The sequence below is a fragment of the Mustela lutreola genome, chromosome 6, assembly GCF_030435805.1.
Source record: "Mustela lutreola isolate mMusLut2 chromosome 6, mMusLut2.pri, whole genome shotgun sequence".
Classification (NCBI taxonomy): Eukaryota; Metazoa; Chordata; class Mammalia; order Carnivora; family Mustelidae; genus Mustela; species Mustela lutreola.
In genome coordinates, this window is record NC_081295.1 from 148,781,929 (window position 1) to 148,804,200 (window position 22,272).

Below are 22,272 nucleotides of genomic sequence, written 5' to 3' on the forward strand. Positions count from 1 at the left end.
GCTATTAAAACAATCAGGAAGAGAATTAACTAAAGATTGATTTGCTAAAGAACTGTCAGGTGAAGTCTGAGGGAGAAAAATAGTGATTAGTTTTGTAGTTTTAGTTGTTCAATGCATTACTTTTCTCACAGAATCCATTATCTGGCTCCTAATCTTTATAGGACTCTCCAGCTCAGACTCACAGAGTAAGGAGAGCGCACGCGTAAAAATAAACCCTCTGTGATAGTCACATTTCAAGTTTAGGGACTAGGTGTTTTTGTTGGTTAAAAAAACCCCTGACAATACCATCATCTCAAATGGTTTTCATCTGTCACACAACAACACGATAAACTTGGGTGTCTATCTCTTAAACTAACACGTTCCCTTTATTCTTGCCGATGAGAATGACTCCCGACGCTAACTCAAGCTTCAAAGGTCTGTGTCCACCTATGTGAAATTATGGACTCATTTATTCTATAATTCCAAATAGGATGGTGAAAACTAATACTTACCTCTTCGACCTAAAAAACAAACATTCATTACTTGAAATGAATGTTTCAAGGAAAACATTTGCCTAGTTTATGAAGGTATCTAAATGACACATCTAAGTGTATAGATAGAGAGATGGGTATCTAGACATCCAGACATATCTAATGAATCTATAATCTAATATCCAGGAACAGCAGTATGAAGAAGAGAAATGTGTCCCTCAGTGTCCTTTATTATTTTAAACTCTGAATTACAATTTAAAAATTCAGTCCCTCATTTTCATTAGCTGTATTTCGATACCCAAGAGCACTGCCTCACCAGTGGCTGCCGAAACGGTCTTCGCAGACACAGAACCTTCCCGTTATCTCAGAAAGTTCTACTGGGCAGTATTATTGTAGAATAAAACTAAAGACAATTCCAGAGCAAATGAGAAATGACTATAATAACCTTTGCCTTTTTATGTATTACTAATTTCTGTGATCATCTGTATCTTTAAGGGAACCTTCTAGAGGTGTGTGCATGCAAGTATACACACGTGTGCACACACCCACATGAACTTCTGAACACACACATAAACATCACTTTGCCATTTATAGTATGCTCTTATTACACTACTATAAAGAAAAATTTATGGAAACTGCCTCTTTTGGTAATGTACCCAAGCCAAGAAATTAGCATAAAAAGTAATTTCCAAGTGGACATATGCCTGGGGTACTTGTCAAGAAGCAAGTACAGAATGTGTTTGCTACAATTCATGTCCCGTCACCCAGACCATGAGACTCCTATGGAGAACCTACTCCTGAAGCTGAGCCCACCTGTGGAACCACTCGTGGTTCCAGGAAGCAAAGTTATCAGCAGATATGACACACAGGCAGGCTGAAGCCCCAACAATCCCACTGATACCCCAAGGACACCTCAAATCCACAGGATTCCAACCTGAATCCATTACCACTCATTACCCACCAACCTCCAAGCCTGTCCTTCCTCTAGAATTCCTTTTCTCGGCTTAGGATCGCCACTGTTTATGTGGTCTCCCAAGACAGAACCGTGTAACCGTTGCTGACTTCACTTTCTCGTTTACTGTCCCCAAGCACATCACTAATGCTGGCTGACTCTCAAATACATTTTGTTCTTCACTTCTTCTGCCACCTGCTGCGTTCCCATGACAGTATCATAATAATATCTTACCAGAGCTCCCTACCTCCAGTCCTGCAACCCCACACATTTCCACAGTGATCAGATCTGCAGGAAGAAGCTCTTATCATCCCATATAATCATTGTTGCTTCTGTACATTCTCCCCTACCAGGCTTCCAGTCCCTACACTTGGGCATTCCCAGCACAGAGCCTGTAGCGAAGAATCCTGAATGAAGGCACTTCTACCCCAGGGAGAGGAAAGGAGGAGACTTGGCAGGATGAGGGAGGGCAAAGAGCAGGAACAAAAACGTGGCATTGGAATTGGATATGAGGAAATTTGCCGATTAAAGTTATTTTTAGGGGCACCTGGGTGGCTCAGTGGGTTAAAGCCTCTGCCTTCTGCTCAGGTCATGATCTCAGGGTCCTGGGATCAAGCCCCGCATCGGGCTCTCTGCTCAGCAGGGAGCCTGCTTCCTCCTCTCTCTGCCTGCCTCTCTGCCTACTTGTGATCTCTGTCAAATAAATAAAGAAAATCTTAAAAAAAAAAAAAAAGAAGTTATTTTTAGATATGGTGTTAAAAAGAGAGAATGATCCAGTCATACCGTACACTTTAAATATATGCAATTTTGTTGATTAAAAACCAGGGTATTAAAAATATCCAGAGTTTCTAATATAGGGGAATACAGCATAAGGCAGAAGTCTACTTGAACTTGGAATAAGTAAAAATTAAACAATAGCATCATTTCAGCATTAGGTATCTTAACACTTATATCACTATAACACAAGACCTAATAATTTTCATGAATCATGTAGGGCATCATTGTTAGTCTCAGTTTATCATCACCTGGAAATTGATATGGATAATAGAATACTTTGAAATGAATGTAAAGTTCCCCTCATAAAAATGAGTATCCTGGTCACAAAGTTTGTGTGTTAATGAATATTGTGATGTGACTTCACATGAACTTTATACTTGACTGTAAAGCACTTCAAGGCAGTATTCAATAGAAATCCAAAAGTAAATATACTGTCCTGTTAATTCTCCAATTTTTACATATTATAGCCTGGTTTAGGAATTTCTCATACAATGGAGTTATGTGATAACTGCTTTATGTACAATGCTGGACGCTGAGTTAATGACTAACTTTATTCAGTGTTTGCGTGTGTGAGGCACCGAGCCAAGTGACTTCTGTCTTGCCTATGTTTAGCCCTGAGTTTCACATAAGGAAACTGAAGTTTAGACAAAAGTGTCTCATCGAAGGTAACCCAGCCAGTCCAGGCACAATGAGACACCCCAAAGCTGGGGCTCCGAGTGCTGCCCCCCGCAATAGGAAAGAATATCCCCAAGATCCCAGCGGCTTCTTAACTCTGATATAACTGAGCCGACAGAAAGGGGCAGTCCGCTCCTTCGGAAAGCCAGGCTCAAGATACATGAGGCGGACATTTACTTCTCTTACCTTGCATTTTCTTTCGGAGTAAGAGTAACGTCGCCGTCAGGTGCGATGTCTATCTCACAGTGCTCGGCCTGGATTCCTATCCCAAACAGCTGGATGTCCTGGGACGTATCTGCACCCACCCTCGTGTGGTCCTAGTGACGGAGAGTGGAAGAAAGAGAAAAAAACCTGCTCTTACAAGTAACTCGAGGCAAATTTATGTTCATCGATCTGAGGAACCCAACGGCACCTGCATAACAGTATTAAATGAGTCAGATGGCAGAGCCAGGTATCTGGAGCTTTACAGGGCCAAAGCTTACCTTAATACACTGCATTTTAAACTTTTTTTTTTTTTTTTTTTTTTTTTTAAAGATTTTATTTATTTATTTGACAGAGAGAGATCACAAGCAGGCAGAGAGGCAGGCAGAGAGAGAGGAGGAAGCAGGCTCCCCGCTGAGCAGAGAGCCCGACGCGGGGCTCGATCCCAGGACCCCGGGATCACGACCTGAGCCGAAGGCAGCGGCTTAACCCACTGAGCCACCCAGGCGCCCCAATACACTGCATTTTAAAAATATTTAAACACTATGAAGAAAACACCACCAACCAACCGTGATTAGATACGGTTTTACGGTATCAGGAAATCGGACTTGACAGGAGACTATCTTGAGATCCCATGTTAACCTGACAGCTTACTATTTATGTGCCCATGGGCAAGCCACTTCACAGGCTGAGCCTGTCTCCCTCCCCCGCCCCCCACCAAAACCAGGACAGTATCAGCAACTTGAACTACTTTAGTAGGATTCTTTCAAGGACCACCTGAGTGGATAGTGAAAATGTTCTGAAAACAGCTGTATGAATTCAAGAACTACTAACAGTAGTTTCATGGAAAATCATATTTTTAAACATGTAACTTTTAAAATGATGTAAGTGGGGCACCTGGGTGGCTTAGTTAAGTGTCTGCCTTCAGCTCAGGCCAGGATCTCAGGATCCTGGGACTGAGCCCTGTGTTAGGCTCCTCGCTCAGCAGAGAGTCTGTTTCTCCCTCTGTCTCTGCTCCTCCCCCTGTTCATGTTCTCTAAGTAAAACCTTAAAAAAAAAATTAAATGATGAAAGTAGTTGAGTTCTGAATACCAGTATTACAGAGCACTGTAGCTTGTGGGTCACAGAATGTGCAGATGAGCAGGATTTCAAGTACCTCAAACCCCAGACATACGAGGACTTGTCACTCCCACGATGCGGTCCACAGCTCATCCCTTTGTATTTTCTATTGCTCTAAAAATCATCGAGTCACCACAACAGTAATATTTCCCTATTCAACAGAAACCCTTGATCTTTCAAAATTAGGATTATGGACACAATTCCTTATGCCTTAATCATGTCCTAAATGAAGAGAACTTAATTCCATTAAGTTCTCATTAGTGGACTCTCAGCAAGTCGGGGGCTATTTGCACCAGATTTATGTTTCTGGGAAAAAAGAAGAATAAAAAGGATAACAGAAAACAGGCTTTTCTCTTCAATTCTAGCTTATTTTCCATTGCGTTTTTATGTCACTCCATGCAGATCAGAATCCTCAACTAGGTACCTATTTATTTTTTAGCAAGTGGGTAACACCTCTGCATTTAGAGATTAAGGTGTGTGGACAGTTAGATAAGCTGCCGTCAAGTTCCCAGGTCTCCAATCCTTTAGAGTTATTTAAATACTGCCTCATAGGGGAGGGGGGTCGGGAGAGGGTGGTGGGGTTACAGACTTTGGGGAGGGTGTGTGCCATGATGAGTGCTGTGAAGTGTGTAAACCTGGTGATTCACAGACCTGTACCCCTGGGGCTAATAATACATTATACGTTTATTAAAAAAAAAAAAAGACATAACAAAAAAAAATACTGCCCCATATATTTCTATATATTCATAAATTCTATATATTCATATATTTCTATACCACCATAACTCAGGAACTATGTGTATATGTGTGTTCATGCTAAAAATCCCCTATCTCTTTTGGGGTGCCCTGTATCAGTGTCCATCAGGTGCCCGACTTCAGACAGATGTCTTATTTCTCACTTAACAAAATAAGCCAGCATTTCCAAAAGTGTGGTCTGACAGAGAAAGATAAACACCATATGATTTTGCTTTATGTGGAATCAAAAAAAGACAAGAAAACAAAGAAAAAGCAGAAACGGACCCATAAATACAGAGAGCGAACGGATGGTCGCCAGAGGGGAGGTTTCATTCTCAATGGCAACCAGACCACACTACCCATCCTCTTTTAACGGGCACTGAGCTGGACACACAGAGCAAAATCATGGGTACAAGCACCCGGATTCTAATGGGAGCTGTACGAGAATGAATCAGGGCTGCGAGTGTCTATTTATATGCTTTCCTACCTTTAAATAATAAACCAGAAGTTCGTTGAGAGCAGGGTCTGCGTTCAGGTTGACTAAGTAGCATTTGTCATCCCCGACCTTGATACCCGATGTCTCCAGGGAAATCCCCATACTTTCGAGTTGTCGTTGTCTCTCCTGGGCACAAAAACAGACAAAACCGGGAACTCTATTTGTTGCTCTAGCCAGAAGAGGTATCCATGGAAAGTTTCAGTCGCTGTTTCTGGGGACGATGCCAAAGAAATGACACATTCCAACCAAGTTTACGGAATGTCTTAAGTGTGTGACATCTTGAGTCAGTGTTATCAGGGTGCTGTGGAGGAATCAGACACCACCATCCCTAGAAGGGGTTTACAGTCTGGGGAGGGGATAAGACCACATACCTGAATCAGAAGAGGAAGAATGGAGAGGGACACTGGAGAGGATCAATGCACTATAGGGCTTCCAGGAGGGAGACAGTGATGGGTGCAGAGACCAGGAAAGGCTTCAGAAAAGGATATATTTGAGATGTTTCTTACAGTGTAAGAATTTTACAGGAAGAAAAGGGGCAGCAGTAAGGCAGGAGGAGGTTGTTCTAACAGAAGGCACAGGAAGGCGCAGGAGAAATTCTGGGAACACTGCAGGATTCCAGGTGCCGAGAACCCTACTCAATGTGGAAAAGGCATGGAAGAGCCGCGGATGGAAGAGCCGGTTGGTTCCTGACTGCAGAGGGCCTTGAATTCATCCTTCCATCCATCCAAGAGATATTTAAGTCTTAGGTACTGATCTAGAACTAGAAATAAAATAGCGAACAAAGTCCCTTCATTTGTGAAAACTTAAATTCTAGTGGAAAGAGGCAGACCATGAAAAACAGACATGTTAAATATAGAATCTGCAGCGGTGATGAAGCAGCAGAGAGCAATGGACAAGACACAGGGAGTCAGGGGTGTGTGCTGGGGGGGAGGGTGTGAGTGAGTGTGTGTGTGTGTGTGTGTGTGTGCATGTGAATGACACCTAGGAGAAGGCCTGACTAGGTCCCGGTTTCTGCTTTCAAGCTCCCTCACTGAGATGGTCCAGTAAGTCCCGGTGGTCTGTGAGATGAAACAGTCACAAAAGGCATCGTGTAGATTCATGAAACACACACACCAGTGCAGCACTGGTCCTTGCCTTACATCGGATCTCACGTAAAGTTTGTGTAGCATTTTCTCACAAGCCCAAGGAATCAAATACAATGAAAAAAAACGATGATGTGCTGTAAGTTATAAATTCTCTGCCAGTCGGGGATGTCGAATGCTGTGCCAGGTCATCCCAGACCACGACATGGAGAAGCAGGACACACGCTCAGTGTTCCCTGCAGAGCATGTCTGCTCCGACTCAGTGCTCTCGGCACTTCTGCCGAACATGTGGCCCCCGGGGCGGTTAATGAAAGATGACGACGTCAGCCTCTAACCCCGACCTTCGCGGTCTCGTTCAGTAGAAAGAGGTCCTTAGGTGACTTTTTGAGGATGATGAGTGGCTACACAGCAAAGACGGCAAATGAAAAAAAAAAGTCACAAGGTTTTAGGCCAGAATTATCAAGCTACCTGTGCAATTTCTTCTGTTTTCCTCAGCTTCTCTTCCCAAGTCACTGTGAGCTCTTTGATCAGCTTTTCAGACTCCTCGAGCTTCTCTTTCAGTTCAGGGGCCTTCATAGCCTTGGGAAGGAAACCAGAGACAGCTGATTTTCTAATTTTTTCCACCATTATTTACAAAACAATTCCTTACTGTCCTTCGTAAGTGGCTATCCACAGTCCACTGGAAGCAACTAAGTCATACGACATCAGGGCGGGCTTTAGATCTTTATTAATTAAAAGAAGTGTAGGAATAAAGGACTGCTACTCTTTAAAGGAGAAAATGGAACCCGTGCCCTGAATTAAACTGATACAAATCACTACAGAGTAATTTTATCCATCATACTTAAATTTCACATTTAAAGATCTTTTTTTTTTTTTTCTCCTTAAAGTAGGCTCCATGCCCAACATGGGGCTTGAACTTACAACCCTGGGATTAAGAATCGCCTGATCTACCAACGGAGCCAGCCAGGTGCCCTTCATATCTGAAGACCTAAAAGACGCTAATGTTCGGCGTCAAAATAGAAACATAGGGAAGAGGAACTGCGAGACAGAGATCAACACACACCACCGATCAACACATCCCAGAGAGAACCTACCAGGAAAGGTGAAGAAGAATTCTTCTCATTCATTTTAAAATTTGCCTCTGAATCATTTAAAACTATTCCTCTTATTGGTGGTAATAAACGTTGCGTAGTCATCACTCCCTTGAAAACAGGACCTCTGGGCAAAAGGGCAGCAATCTCCCTCTGAGTGAGCTCAGTGAGAATAACTAAGGGTCCGGGTACAGGTACGTACGTGCCGCTCAAACACTCTGGGGCCTGTACTTGCCAACAACACGCTTCCACACCCTACAGCAAGAGGAGCCTCTGCAAAGCATAAGCCCACGAACAGCAAAGATGGGAGACTCGGACAACAAATCCAAGAGGCGATGACGTGTACGGTCCCTGCTGTTTCAGAGTCTCACAGAGCTAACTGTGGCTGAGAGTGACATTTACAGTGCTGGGGTCATGGAGACACCCAGGAAAAACTCTATCTCGGTGAACCTTCTGCGGCCCCTCTTCTGGAGCATGGTTCTAGCCGTCTGGCCTAGATTACTGGTCACGGTGGAAAAGCAGCTCCAAAGACAAGAGGAAAGAAGTAGCTCATTCACCTCTACACGAATTTCAAGAACCGCCACACCTGCCTCCCAGGATCATGACTCTCTTCAAAGTTTATCCGTGTTTTGATTTTTCAGGTGTTTCGCTACCGTTCTTGGCATCCCTAAAAGATGACGCTCGATGCACTGAGTGATTGTAATCACGACAGTAACGGAAACTAGCAACATTTGCTGAGCACTCACAAAGCTGCCAGGCATCATGCTAAATGCCCTCCAGTATCAGTGCTGCCCTAGGGATGAACACGATCAATACAATAAGGCTTCCGACACTTCAGAAGCCGACAGCTAGAACGGCTACAGTGCAACTCCACCATCACCCACGAACAGACCATTCAGATCCCTGGCTCTGACTCCTTTCTGCCCGTTTATCTCAATCTCTTACTATTTTCTTGACTAGATACAGTGATAGACAGATAGAGAGTCTGGTACAAAGTGCTCAAAAAATAGTATCTATTGGGGCGCCTGGGTGGCTCAGTGGGTTAAGCCGCTGCCTTCGGCTCAGGTCATGATCCCAGAGTCCTGGGATCGAGTCCCACATCGGGCTCTCTGCTCGGCGGGGAGCCTGCTTCCCTCTCTCTCTCTGCCTGCCTCTCCGTCTACTTGTGATTTCTGTCTGTCAAATAAATAAAAAAAATCTTAAAAAAAAATAGTATCTATCACCTTTTCCCCCCCACAGATTAATACTGTCCTGACAAAGAGGATTTTAAGCAGGTGGTATGAAGGAATGTGACCTCCGCAGCCCTAGGTACGCACCCAAATGAGGCATGGGCCAGCACGCAACGTAAGCCCAGGCACCTGGCCTTCGTTTCAGTCTTATTACCTATTTCAAACAAGAGAGCGCCTCAGCCAGCAGCTTGCTACAAGCAAGTGACTTAGAAGAGCGTGTGTTTATTCAAGCTGAGTAAAGCCAAGGAAACACAGTAACCATGAGAAATGACCTATTTTGTTTCCTGCCAGGAGCTGATACACATTTAAAAAAAAAAAAAAAAGGAGATTTCTGAATTGTTCCTAACATTTATCTGTCTTCCCTGACTTGAGGAAGAGATAATATATAATCAACTAATCTGAAAATTGTAAGGCCTATGGGTGCATAATTTACACTGTTAATAAAAACAGGGACACCTGGGTGGCTCAGTTAGTTAAGCCACTGCCTTTGGCTCAGGCATTGATCCTGGAGTTCTGGGATCAAGTCCCACATCGGGCTCCCAACTCCTCGGGGAGTCAGCTTCTCCCTCTGACCTTCTCCCCTCTCGTGCTTTCTCTCTCTCTCTCTCAAATAAATAAATAAAATCTTAAAAAAATAAAAATAAAAATAATAAAAACAACACATCTGGGGTGCCTGGATGGCTCAGTCAGTTAAGCATCTGACTCTTGATTTCGGCTCGGGTCATGATCTCAGGGTCCTGGGACGGAGCCCTGTGTCAGCCTCCACGCTCAGCAGGGAGTCTGCTTGAGATTCTCTCTCCCCCTCTGCCTCGGCCCCTCCCCCTACTCTCACTCTCTCTCTAAAATGAGTAAGCAAATCTTTATAAAATAAAATAAAATAAAAACGAAATAGTTGGTCCCTCCGGGTTCACGCTGGGTGAGAGCTGCAGCCGAGGGCCGACTGGTCGACTGAAGCCAACAGCAAGCCAGCAGCAGCCCGGAATCTTACTTGTCCGCTGCCTCAGCGGCTGGCTGAGCTACTGGGACAGAAGCCTGGTATGACTCACACTGTCTGCACCGCGCTTAGCATGCAGAAGCAGCCAATCAACACAGAGATGCTGAATGGCATGGAGATGACCCAAACCCACAGGCCAAGGACACCCTTCCCTGCTCCAGAACCACCAGCCAGGGACGCGCGGAGATGGGCAGCCCTGGGCTGGTCTTACCTCGGCCTGCGAGAGCTGCTCCTTCAGCTTCTCTACTTCCTCGCGCAGCTCCCGGATGACCTTGGCGTTGGGGTCCTCGTTCACGACGGCATGGTTAACGATCCTTTTGGCGCGATCTGCGTATCGTAAGGTGGAGAGGGTCTCTTCGTAGTTGTCTGCTGCCGGGCTGATGGTGGCTATCATAGAGGTCTGGCTGTTGCCTCCCAAATTGTCCTGCAAAATATTTCCAGTAGCATCTTAGGAAGCGAGCCCCATTCTGTGCATAACACGCAAGATGAAAGCTGAAAACACACATGAGTGATTCTTTGTGAGCAAAGAGATGTGTTGTGGAAATGGGTTTGTATTTCACAGATAATTTTATGCGGAAGGTGTGGTTTCTCTATAGTCACAACAACAGTGCCTGTCAAGCAGCAGCACTATACTGGGGTAAAAAGGTCAAGAGAGGCACATTTTCACTCTGCATTCCCAGGAATGAGGAGCAAGCGTTGTCGGGGGGGGCTGCGTATTTGGCTAGCTCTGCACACACCTTTCCGCTGCCAGCTCTGAAACTGGCAAGTTTTCGTTGGAAAGGAACGCTGGAACAATGAATTACCTTAAGAAGCCAAGTGAGGACTGAATCTCGATAAGGCACAAATTTGTTTTTACCCTTGCCAGCTGCCTGGTCAGCCAGCGATGATATAACCAACCCCAAGGTTGTAAGGGATCTGCCGAAAGAAAAAAAAATTTAATTAGCTTTATAGAATATTCACATTGTTTCCATAAAATAATCATCATTTCAGGGAATAAGTATAAAATATGCAGAACAGGGCCTCAAGTTGATACAATCAAGTGTATGTTAATTTGTCAAGAAGCTGAGATAGAGAGAAACAAAAAAGTAACTCCATTCATTTAAAAGAATGAATTTAAAATCCCTGTACACAAGACCTATGACACAGACATTTCAGTACCTGGAAACACGTTTAATAATCACTCCAGAGACTTCTAATGGACTCCAAATATTACGCTGGGAGTCTGAACCATTTATTCTTTGGGGCTAATTTGGACCATTTGGGCCTCTCATTTTGTGGTCCACTGTAACCACGTAATTTGAAGAGAACTTTTCTCTGCAAGTTACAAGGTATATTCTGCTCGTCTGTTAAAGCTGGCAAGCTTATTTCACAACTCAGTGTGGAGTTTCTACAATTGCACAGAACAAAGACGCACCCAAGCAGAGGACAGCATATGGCTACTCTTTCAACACCTGCTACACAAAGCAGCACTGGGATCCCCTGAGAGCTACTTAGAAACACAAGACTCTTGGAAGCCTCCCCACGCCTACAGAGTCAGAACCAGTTAAGGATATTTCCAGGTGATTCACAGGCACATTAAATTTTAAGAAGCCCTGGTTGAACAATGCCCAAAGTGACACAAGGATTTAGCTGCCTAGGCCCATGATTCTCAAAACGTGGTGCTGGGACCATCAGCACCAGCAAGACTTGGGACCTTGTTACAAATGCACATTCTCAGACCCCACCACACTCCAGACCTACCGACTCAGACACTTGTAGTGGGACCCACCACTCAGTGCTTTCACCAGCCCTCCAGGTAATTCTGAGAGCCCGAGAACCACTGGTTGAAGCTCATGAGTGTTCCCTGGTACTTAATGAATGTTTTCTGCACCACAGAAAAGAGCACCATAGAAACAACGGATCTGTTAAACTGAGGGATGAAGGACACCCTTCTGTGTCACGGCTGAGTGCCAAGTGCTCTTTCAATAGGAAACCAGAGTTTAGCATGAAAGACTAGTTTTCTTTTTAATGTTAACAATAGACTTCCATGAAATGAGTTGAAAGAAAGCATGTTTCTCACAAAACATAATCTTAAAGGTGAGTCATTTGAAAAATCACTGAAATACAAAGGCAAAAATCAAGGGGTAGAAAACGAGCCAGAATTTTAAATGACAGCCATTCCTGCAGTGACATAAATATGTACAATACAACTGACAGATTCACAAGTTAAATCCACCCCCAAAGGAAATGAAAACATTTGCCCACACAAAACCGTGTACATGAATTTTCATAGCAGTGTTAGTCACAACAGCCAGAATGTAGAAACCACCCAAGTGTCTGTCCGTCAAATGATGAAGGGATGAATAAAATGCGGTATGTCCTCACAATGGAATATTATTCAGCCACAAGAGAGGATTCTGATATAACCTACAGCATGAATAAACCCGGAAAAATTCTGGTAAGTGAAAGAAGCCAAACACCAAAGGCCAAGGTCCTGGGTTGAAGAGTGTCTACCCAAAATTCATGTCCACCAGAACCTCAGATGTACTCTTATTTGAAAAGAGGGTCCCTGCAGATGTAATTAGTTAAGATGAGATCATAGTGGCTGAAGGAGGGCTGTAATCTACCGACTGGTGCCTTGTAAGAAGGCCACGTGAAGAAGACATCCAGGCAACAGGGGGGAGGCCATGTGATAAGAGAGGCAGAGATGGGAGCAATGCATCTACAAAACAAGGAAGGTCAAGGAGCTTTAGCAACCACTAGAAGGTAGGAGAGAGGCATGAAACGGATTTTCCCTCTGAGCCACAAGAAGGAACAAACCTGGCCAATCCCTTGATTTTGGATTTGTGGCTTCCAGAACTTTCTATTGTTATCAGCCACCCAGTTTGTAATCTGTTACCACACTAGGAAACTAATACAGCCACCTATTGATGCCATTTATGCAAAACACCCAGAAGAGCTGAAATCTGTGGAGATGAAGGTAGCGGTTGTGGTGGTATGGCTGGGGAATGACATGGACACAAGCTTACTTTGGGGATGAGGAAAATGTTTTCAAATGAGATTGTGGCAATGGTTATACACTCTGAACATAATAAAGCTGCTAAACTGTACATTTTAAAGTGGTAAAGGATGTGTATGTGAACTATTTCTCGATATAGTTGTTTAAAAATATTCAAGTTCAATCATTCTATCAGTCCTCCTGAAGGTAACAAACTTAAAGAAAATGGCAAAAATAAATTATTCAGACTACATCAAAATGAAAAGTTTCTGCACGAAGAAGGAAACAGTCAACCAAACTAAAAGGCAACCTACTGAATATAAGAAGACAGTTGCAAATGACATATCCAATAAGGAGCCAAAACAACACCCAAAGACAAATAATCCAATTAAAAATGGGCAGAAGACATGAAAAGACATTTCTCTGAAGACACACAGACGACCAACAGACACATGAAAAGATGCTCAACATCAGGCATCTTCAAGGAAATGCAAATCAACACTACAATGAGGTATCACCTCACACCTGTCAGAATGGCTAAAAGTCAAGAAACAAGCATTGGTGTGGATGTGGAGAAAAAGGAAGCCTCTCACAGAGTTGGTGGGAATGCAAGCTGGTGCAACCACTACGGAAAACAGAAGGGAGGTTCCTCAAAAAACTAAAAATAGAACTGTCCTACTGTCCAGTAATTACCCTAATGGATATTTATCCCCAAAATCCACATGCACCCCCATGTTTATCACAGTATTATTTATAATAGCCAAATTATGGAAGTAGCCCAATTTATCCAGCCCATTTATCCAGATAAATGGATACAAAGAATATATACACAATGGAATATTACTCGGCCATAAAAAAGAATGAAATCATGCCCTTTCCAACATCATGGATAGAACTAGAGAGTATATAATGTGAAGCAAAATAACTCAAAGAAATGACTTGATTACCATATGATTTCACTCATATGTGGAATTCAGGAAACAAGACGCGCAAAGGAAAAAAAGAAAGAGAGAGAGAGACAGACAAACCAATAAGCAAACTCTTAACTCTAGAGAACAAATTGATGGTCACTAGGTGGGAAGGGGTTGGTGGCATGGGAACTGAAGAGTACACTTATGATGAAATAAAATTATATTTAAAAAGAAAATGGCATATATATGTGAAATAAAAGAAAATAGGAATTCAACATTAAGGCAAAATCGCATTTCTGATTATAGAATATAGGGCATTGTTCACATTTTGCAACTACTGAAATAAAATTTTCAGTTGAAAACAATTCTTCAAACTATATCCATTTTTAGTACTTAAAAACAGCAGAAATCAATTTAGTTGATACAAGTAACCCGCGATTCTCGAGTCAACAGCGCCCTTTATATGCAAACCCTTCCTGGGCTGGTCATGTACTTTTCATCCCAGAGGAGACAAGATCCGACTTTGGTGGCAACCGCTCCGATTTTCTAATTCTAAAGTGTGAGAAGTAAAAAGGGAGAGTTCCTGGCACTCCTTAGCAAGACACAAAAAAATTAAAATGAGGGCTTTGAGAGAAAAAGATAAAGGGCAGCACAGCTTCGGCACTGCTCACGACACCACGTGCACGCTGCGTCAGGACATCCCCTCAGCACGTCCAATACGTCAGCACGTCCAGCACGTGAGCCACAGGGGAGGGGCGGGGCAGGCAGACGTGATCGATCACGTGACTCTGGGGCTGGCCAGGCACGGTTACGTGACTCTGTTTCCTGCGTGCTGTGTTCTGTAACTGCACCATTGAGGGAAGCTTATCAGTAGTGGAAGTCTTTTCCCTGATCGCGTGCACACGTTCAAAACAAGGCCTCTGTCTCAACTTGCTGCCTCCTTGGAACAAAGAGAATAAACCTGCAGGGTGAGGAAACTTCCACGGTGGGTGGGAGGTAACCAGGTCACCCAGTGACCAGGGAGCCATGATGCCACCCCTCCCTGCGACCTTCCACCCGGGAGCAGTGATGCAGGCGCTTGCAGGATCTCAAAAACCGCGTGTGAAAACTGAACAGTGGGTTTGCGAATTTTAACATAACTTCATTCCTAGGGAGCTTAAGAATATAACGAAATCACAAATTATGGATCCTGCTATACTGCTGTTTTCTCGTGCTGGAGGCACATGGGCAGCTCCCAGGTTTCCAGGACAGGGTGGGGCTGTCTGCCCATCTGAGGGGCTGAAAAAATTGTGCCAGGAACCTTTCTCTTCTACCAAAGTAGAGCTTCCCGGAACCTCAGGGAGGTGGAGATAGTAAAGCAGTTGCTAACCTTTGGGCAAGCTCCTGGGTTGGGGCGGTGGGCACGGAGTAAGTGGGGAGGACAGAAGGATTAGACTAGGGGATAGCGTTTATGACCAGAGAGCCATGTTTTAACACTGACATTTTTAAAATCTACCTATCTACTATAACAACAGAGAATTTGACATTAAGAAAGTTAAGAAAACTAGGAGGATCAAAAATAAAATAAAAGCAGCTCTAATAAGTACAATCAATGAGAAAAATATTGTCATAACTTTTTCCACCCCTTTTCTACACCTTCCTCCAACCTCCATAGTTTCCCTTGAAACCCTAACCACCAGATTCCTTCCCTCAGGAGTAGCTATGATGTGATGTCAGTTATCTACACTCTCCGGGATGGCTTTCAAATATATGATTTTACCTATTTTCTAGTGATCTTTGTCTAAGGTCGTAAGTGCAATAGTTATTAAACTTTGCTAGAGTTACCTAAATGTGTATTTCTCTCTTTCTACTTAAGGTTTTGATTGCTTTGAGAGCGGAGACCATTCTAGATCATACCATTATTACTGTGCCTGGCTTACAGAAATCAGTCAGTCAGTATCTGCTGAGTAAAACTGAGTCTAAAGGACACTGAAGAACAGAACATGGGTCTCTTTCTAAAAAGGACTGATTCGGGGCATCTGGGTGGCTCAGTGGGTTAAAACCTCTGCCTTCAGCTCGGGTCATGATCCCAAAGTCCTGGGATCAAGCCCCACGTTGGGCTCTCTGCTCTGCGGGGGGCCTGCTTCTCTTCCTCTCTCTCTGCGTGCCTCTCTGCCTACTTGTGATCTCTCTGTCAAATAAATAAAATAAAATATTAAAAAGGACTGATTCGATGCTGGCTTTGGTACTCTCTATGGATGTTTGAGAGAAAAAGGGAAATGGTATCCCCTCTGCCTTTTTTACTTGCTAACAAAATCCTGATTTTGCTGGGAGGCTTATGCTGGGCTAAAAACTCCACTTTGCAGAGTCCTCTGCAGCTTTGCGAAGCCATGAAACACAGCTCTCTGGCCAATGAGATGCAGGGTGACATTACCGGGTGGGGCTTCCAAGAAAGCTATTGTTCTGGTAGAAAAGGTACATATTCCGTAGACATAAGCCAGAAGCCAGTGGTCCTTTGCCCTTCCTTTCCCTCTGTAGTGTGGAACACAGATAAGACTACAATGCCTGGAATGATAGAGTCATCTTGAGGTCATGAGGACGACGTGAACACACACTAAGGTTCGTTGACGACATTTTTGAGGTGCTGTACCAGCCCTTGGGCTTCTTGTTAAATGAGGAAAAGAAATCCAGCATTTTGGTCGTCACTACAGCTGTTGCTTACAGAAAAATGCAATCCTTTGCTTTTAAAGAAAGTTGAAAGATGTTGAGGTTAGTGGACTTGAGTTAGTACTTTTCCCCGGTAAGTCTCCACTCTTAACAGTAAAGGGAAAATGCAAAGAATATGTGTGGCAACCCGGGGGCAAGGAGAATCCCATCCTGTGGCAGGAGAGGAAAGCAAGCTGTGGCCTTGCAGAACAGGCCTCGCCCCACTCCCTACTGATTTCTGGTGGCCGATGCGAGTCAATCAAGTCCAATAAAGCGCAAAGTGTAACAAGTACCATTCCCAGTCTCATTTCCGTTTCAAGTGCCATGGTGAAATCAAGTATACACAAACATTTCAAAAAATGAGTTCTCTTGAATATTTTTTCTGCAGATTTTAGTAGACGTAATACCTAGAATTCTGTCATCAAGTAAGTTCAGGGAGTAAGTTCAAGTTACATGGGATTCATGAGTCTCCGAAGGGAGGCTTTTGTAAGCAGCTTTGCTCAAAATTATTTGTCCAAGGGTCTTTTTCTGCCCAGAGCCACTTGAGGAACTAGGATTTCCCAAAAATGCTTTGAGAAACCATGAAGTCACAATGCCACGTGCCCCCAAACATGTGACCACTGCCTCCCAAGGAGATTTTTGCTCTGTTCTTTGTGTGTCTCTCACGTTAAATGCAAAGATGTTTATTCAGAATTTTCCCCCACATATGTGGACCCTGCGATTGATAAGGACCCCTACCAGCCCTTGAGTAATGGACAGAATTGGGCCATTTTTACTCTCCCCAGGTACAAGTTCACGTTTGGTTATGCAGGCAATATCCATTTAAGTGAGATTTCTGAGAAAACATGATTAAGAGTCCTGGGAAGTACTTAAGAAGAGAAAAAGGAGGAATGAGACACACGACCCATTAGAGATACTATGCTTATACTTTACTGCATTGTCACATAAGTTATTGGACAGAATCCTAAAAGAACATATATCTGCATCTGTAGAACAAATGTGGAGTAGAACCCCTTCGGGGAAATGTTTAATATACATTAAATAATCAGCCACAGTGAGTGAAATGGAACTGAGACTAGGAATGACACTCATTAGAGGAGCACTGTTTGCACTTGATAACTGGCCATTACTGAGAAGGACAGAACCTTTCTCAGGGACATTCCCAGGGGTTTCAGCGAGCATCCCATGATGTGAATGAGCGCCCCGAGAAGCGAGCCCGCGGGCCTCCAGCTTCGGGGACAGACTTCCTCACTCCATCCTCAGCAGACAGGCAGAGCGACAGATGGAGTTTTCGGCTATTTTCCCCTGCGAGGATGGTCTACAGACCTACTCCTCCCGCTCCCAGAACAGGCCGTGGCGGTGCAGCCACGCAGCACCTTAGCTCTCCAAATAAAGGAATAATGTGTGCTTTAACGCTCTTAAGAGCTTAAGGAGAGACGAAGCTCCTCAGTTCGGAGTCCATTAAGCAGACACTAATGTCTGCGTGAAGTCCCTGACCGGTCTGCGTAAGAGGATTACTATGTTCCATCAAGAGAAGCCCAAATGGGCCGACAGAAAGCGTAGGACACATGTGAGAGATTTCTTTAAATTTAGCACTCAACGGGGCATTAATTTACGGCTTAAAAAGCCATTTGTGGTGCCATCAGGCAGCCCCTTTCAATTTACTATTTATTTTATTTGGTTAGTACACACTGACACAGAGCTCACTACATGATGCGCACTTACTAATAGTAACTAATTTAATGCCCATAGTCGCCTTGCTCACAGGGCTGTTTCCTCAGCCGTGTTTTACAGCTGACAAAACAGAGGCACCCAGAGGTCACGCAGCTAGTTTCTGTAACGAAGAAATTCCAGTGTCTCCTCTGGGAAGCCCTCTCTGAGCCTTCCAGCTGCGCTGTCCCCGTGTTCCCACTGCCCCTCTCTGGGCAAGCTTCCATGGCGCTTAATGTAGCCAGACTCCCCTCAGTCCTTCCCCACTGGATCTGGACCTTCCCAAGGCCAGAGTCCCATCTACCCCTCCCCTTGCTCTTATGCGCATCTAGTCCTCAACACACATCGGCTACACGGGTCAAAGATGGGCAGGTGCGCGCCTCTCGCCTGAAATCCTTGGGGCCACCTGGGTGTGGAAATGCAGAATATTTTGAATTTCAGGAAGTGCAGTGCATGCATTATACATGACCACGGGCAGATCTGGGACAGCAGCCTGTAGTAACATCCATTTGCATTTCTACAGCTAAACTTACAAATGGCCATGCTACTCGAGTAAACAGAAACTATAAACACAGACAAAGAATAGAGACAGCCTCACAAGAGTTCAGGGGAGGCTCTACCAACATGTAAGCTGTGAAGAAAAAAAGAAAAGCGCTTGGTTTTCAGAGCATTCTGGATTTTGGGATGGCTGGTAAGGAACAGAGGGCCAATTTCCACGAAGGTCTCCCAGACAGCTCTGCAGATGTCAGGGAACCACTTAACGGCGAGATGTCCTGTTCATGCAGTTGCTACATCCCCACGACCACAGAGAAAAGCTGGAGGACAGGCTGGAGAGCTGGGTCCAGAGTGGGCTCCTGGGGCACAGGCACCTGCCGAGGGAGACCAGAGAGGTGTGTGGGGTGAAGAAGACAGCCCTGGACTAAGGCACAGTGGAAAAGGACCCGGGGCATCTCTGTTCCCTTGGAGCCAGTTTGTTTGTTTGTTTGTTTGTTTTGGGGAAAAGCACAAGGCCAACTCAGCAGACATCCAAAGGCGGGTAACGGTGTCACACAAACAACAGTTCCATGCTTCAGCGTTGGCTGATACAGGATCTCCCAGTGTTGTCTCGTCAAAGAAAAAAATCCTCCTTCCTTTCATTTTTTCAAGTGAAGTGACCTCCTGTTGTCCTAAACTATGTGCTCCTCAAGGGCAGGATTCAGGCTGTGACAAGTAATCCTAACACAAAGCTCTCACAGCTATCAGAGCTCTGGATGGCCGGGAGTCCAGTATGTGTCTCACTGGGCCACGAGGGTGTCCGCAGGGCAGCGCTCCTTTTAGAAGCCAGAGGAGATGGGACTGTTGCCTCGCCTGCTCCAGCTCCTACAAGCTGCCTGTGTTCCTTGGCTCGTGGTCCCTTCCTTCACTGTCAAACACGGGATGGAAGGGGAAGGCTTCTTCACCCCCCATCACTCTGACCGGCGCTGGCCCTCTGCCTCCCTTCTTCACTTCACAGGAGGTTTGTTCTTACAGCAGGCTCACCCGGATCATCTCCTCTTCTCAGAACCTTAATTCATCACACCTGCCAAGTTCTCTGTGTTGCGCGGTCACAGATGCACAAGTTTTAGTAATTAGGATGGGGCATATGGGGGGCGGTGGGGAGGCAATAGTGTCTACAAGAATATCTGAATTTCTCTTGCATCCCTAGCATTGACTGCAGTGCCAAACACACAGCACAGAATAAATGTCAGCTCAGCCTTTATTCGTATTACTTGAATGTCTTCAAGCATTAGTTGCCTCATCTATAAACAGAGATAAAAATACCTACTAGGAGCCTTACATGAAACAGAGCATATGAAAGCACTCGGATAACTATAAAGAACCCCCACAATGAGGATCAGCTCTCACTGACTAGCAGCAGGAAATCCAGATCCATTTGTGAAAACCCCAGTGTATAAATAAGGAAAGACAGCAGGATGCTAAGAGCATTCCACTCAATTCAGTAGGGCATTATGGAAGAGAGAGTGTTGCAGGGGATGTAAATCACGTTATTACGGGGTCTGGAGGCACTCCCGTTTGGGACCATATGTAATTCAGTGGCCAAACTGAAGAGGGCGCTACTAACGTGACTCCAGGACCAAGCATGAGGTAGAACTCTTGCAGGCAAACAGAACACATGGTCACCGCTGGTACTCCATGGGGCTCTGAAGCCAGACTGCCCACAGCCAAATCCAGACCCACACTTAGAGCTCACTGTGGAACGCTGAGCTGCGGTGCCAGCCTGGGCTCCTACAGTGCTTGGTCATGAAATACAGCCAAACCCTTTGTTATGAGAGCAGGAGACAGGATGACCGCAAGATTAACCCCCTAAAGCAGCAGTCTCTTCAGTGAGTGCCGCTCTGTCCAGCTGATAGAGGGGGTGATATTTGCCTTCTAACTTTAAACTTCAGCACACTAAAATTATAATGTGCTCGCGTCATTTTAAAGGGCAAGCCGCACTAACGGGTTCCTGCATAGACTGCTTCTTGTCACCTTCTATCCTAAATGAAACCCAAGTTATTATGTCTCGAGAGAGAGAGAGATGTTACAAATACGAACTCAACTACTTTCTGCTGAACTTGGAATAATGATGATGATTACGCTATTTGTACAGATTATAAAAATATTAACTACAGCAAATAGTATTGATTCAGTGCACACAAGACGGGCCAGGCACTGCTCGAAGTGCATCCTGGGCATACATGCCCAGCAAGACTCTAGCAAGTCTACAAAGTAGGGACTGCTAGGATCCCCATTTACAGATGAGAAGAAGCACGCACAGAGAGGCGAAGGGAAGGATGAAACTCTGGCAATCTGACTGGAGTGCACACTCTTAAATGCACACTCCGCTCCCTCTTGAGTGGGAAAGCAACACCCCTCTTGCCCGGCAGGAACCATCCTGGGGTACCACATTATGGAAAAGAACAAGCCCTCCACTTGCCTGTGCTGAATACCTGCATCTCCTTTGTCTGCCTGGTGAACTCCTACACACCCCGCACCACCCTGATCTCTTCCAGCCCCTAGGACAGCACAGGGCACACCGCAGGCTCCCAAGGCAAACCCTGAGATTTCAGCGTGGCAGCTATGGGACGACTGTTAAGTTTTGTCAGGCGCTGACGTTGAAGCGGTATCAGCTGTACAAAGGGACTCAAAGCAGGTTTTCTTTTCAGAGGCAGCTCCTCGGGTTCATTTAAGATACGATTCGATTGACAAGGCTGTGAATGCCCTTTACCTAAGACCACACTAGACACGATGATGACACGCACAGCGGTGCAACGTGTAGCTTCACACAAACCTCATGCATTTCAGGAGAGACAGGGCTGTTGGTTTTCTTCAACTCTGTTTACTAAAGCTACAGACTCAGACGCACCTGCCACCAGAACCACCCATTCCCTTCCGGCACCCCAAGCCCCACCCCCGACCCCGGACACAGCCGGACACCTGGGAAGCTGGGTGTGAGGCTGCTGGGAGACCCCAAGTCCCACCGGCCACCTTACTTGTTAATGTTGCTGCCTTCTTTGAGTCGCTCTCCTGCGGCTCCTGTTTTGGACACTCTCTCGCTACCTGCCAAGTCCACCAGGCTGACTTTACTGACCTTCTCTCCCGAGTTCTGGTTGCAGGGAACAAGAGAGAAACAGCACACATGAGGGCAAATGCACACATCTACGCGGACGTCTGCTCTGTAACTGAGGGCAGCCGAGTAGCCCTGCCCCCACAACAGGGCAGGGGTGGAGCCATGGGGATTTGCGATGTCACGGTCAATTTTTTTTTTTTTAAGTTTTTACTTTATTAGTTTTTACTTTTTATTTAAGTTTTTACTTTTATTCATTCAAGTCATCTCTGCACCCAATGTAGGGCTCGAACTCACAACCCCTGGGATTAAGAGTCACATGCTTGTCTGCACCTGAGCCGGCCAGGCGCCCATCACAGCCAGTTTTGAACTGCTGCGGGAATACAGTGTTTGCATGTCGCTGGGGAGCATGTGTCCTCAGCTTTCCGGGATCAGGTCAGGAAGCCAGAGATTTTCTGTGCCTTTGAGGAAACACATGAGGATTCCTGCATATTTAGGTCAAAATCCTCTTATTTTGAAAAAGTGTTGTGGTTTCCTCTCTAATAGCCCTTAATGGCGATGAGGTAGACTCAGTCGTTTTTA

The 22,272-nt window shown here is 45.0% G+C and overlaps 1 protein-coding gene across 5 annotated transcripts in view; it reads right to left on the bottom strand.

Moving 5' to 3' along the window:
- Positions 1-22,272, bottom strand: part of KIF13A (kinesin family member 13A) — a 205,414-nt gene that overhangs the window by 52,604 nt on the left and 130,538 nt on the right. For all 5 annotated transcript variants that reach the window (XM_059179425.1, XM_059179428.1, XM_059179424.1 and 2 more), the window contains exons 9-14: positions 21,617-21,729; positions 10,625-10,736; positions 10,033-10,245; positions 6,976-7,086; positions 5,417-5,551; positions 3,061-3,191 (exon numbers count right to left, since the gene is read on the bottom strand). In XM_059179425.1, the coding sequence (XP_059035408.1) occupies positions 3,061-3,191; positions 5,417-5,551; positions 6,976-7,086; positions 10,033-10,245; positions 10,625-10,736; positions 21,617-21,729 (815 nt within the window). The remainder of the gene's footprint in view (positions 1-3,060; positions 3,192-5,416; positions 5,552-6,975; positions 7,087-10,032; positions 10,246-10,624; positions 10,737-21,616; positions 21,730-22,272) is intronic.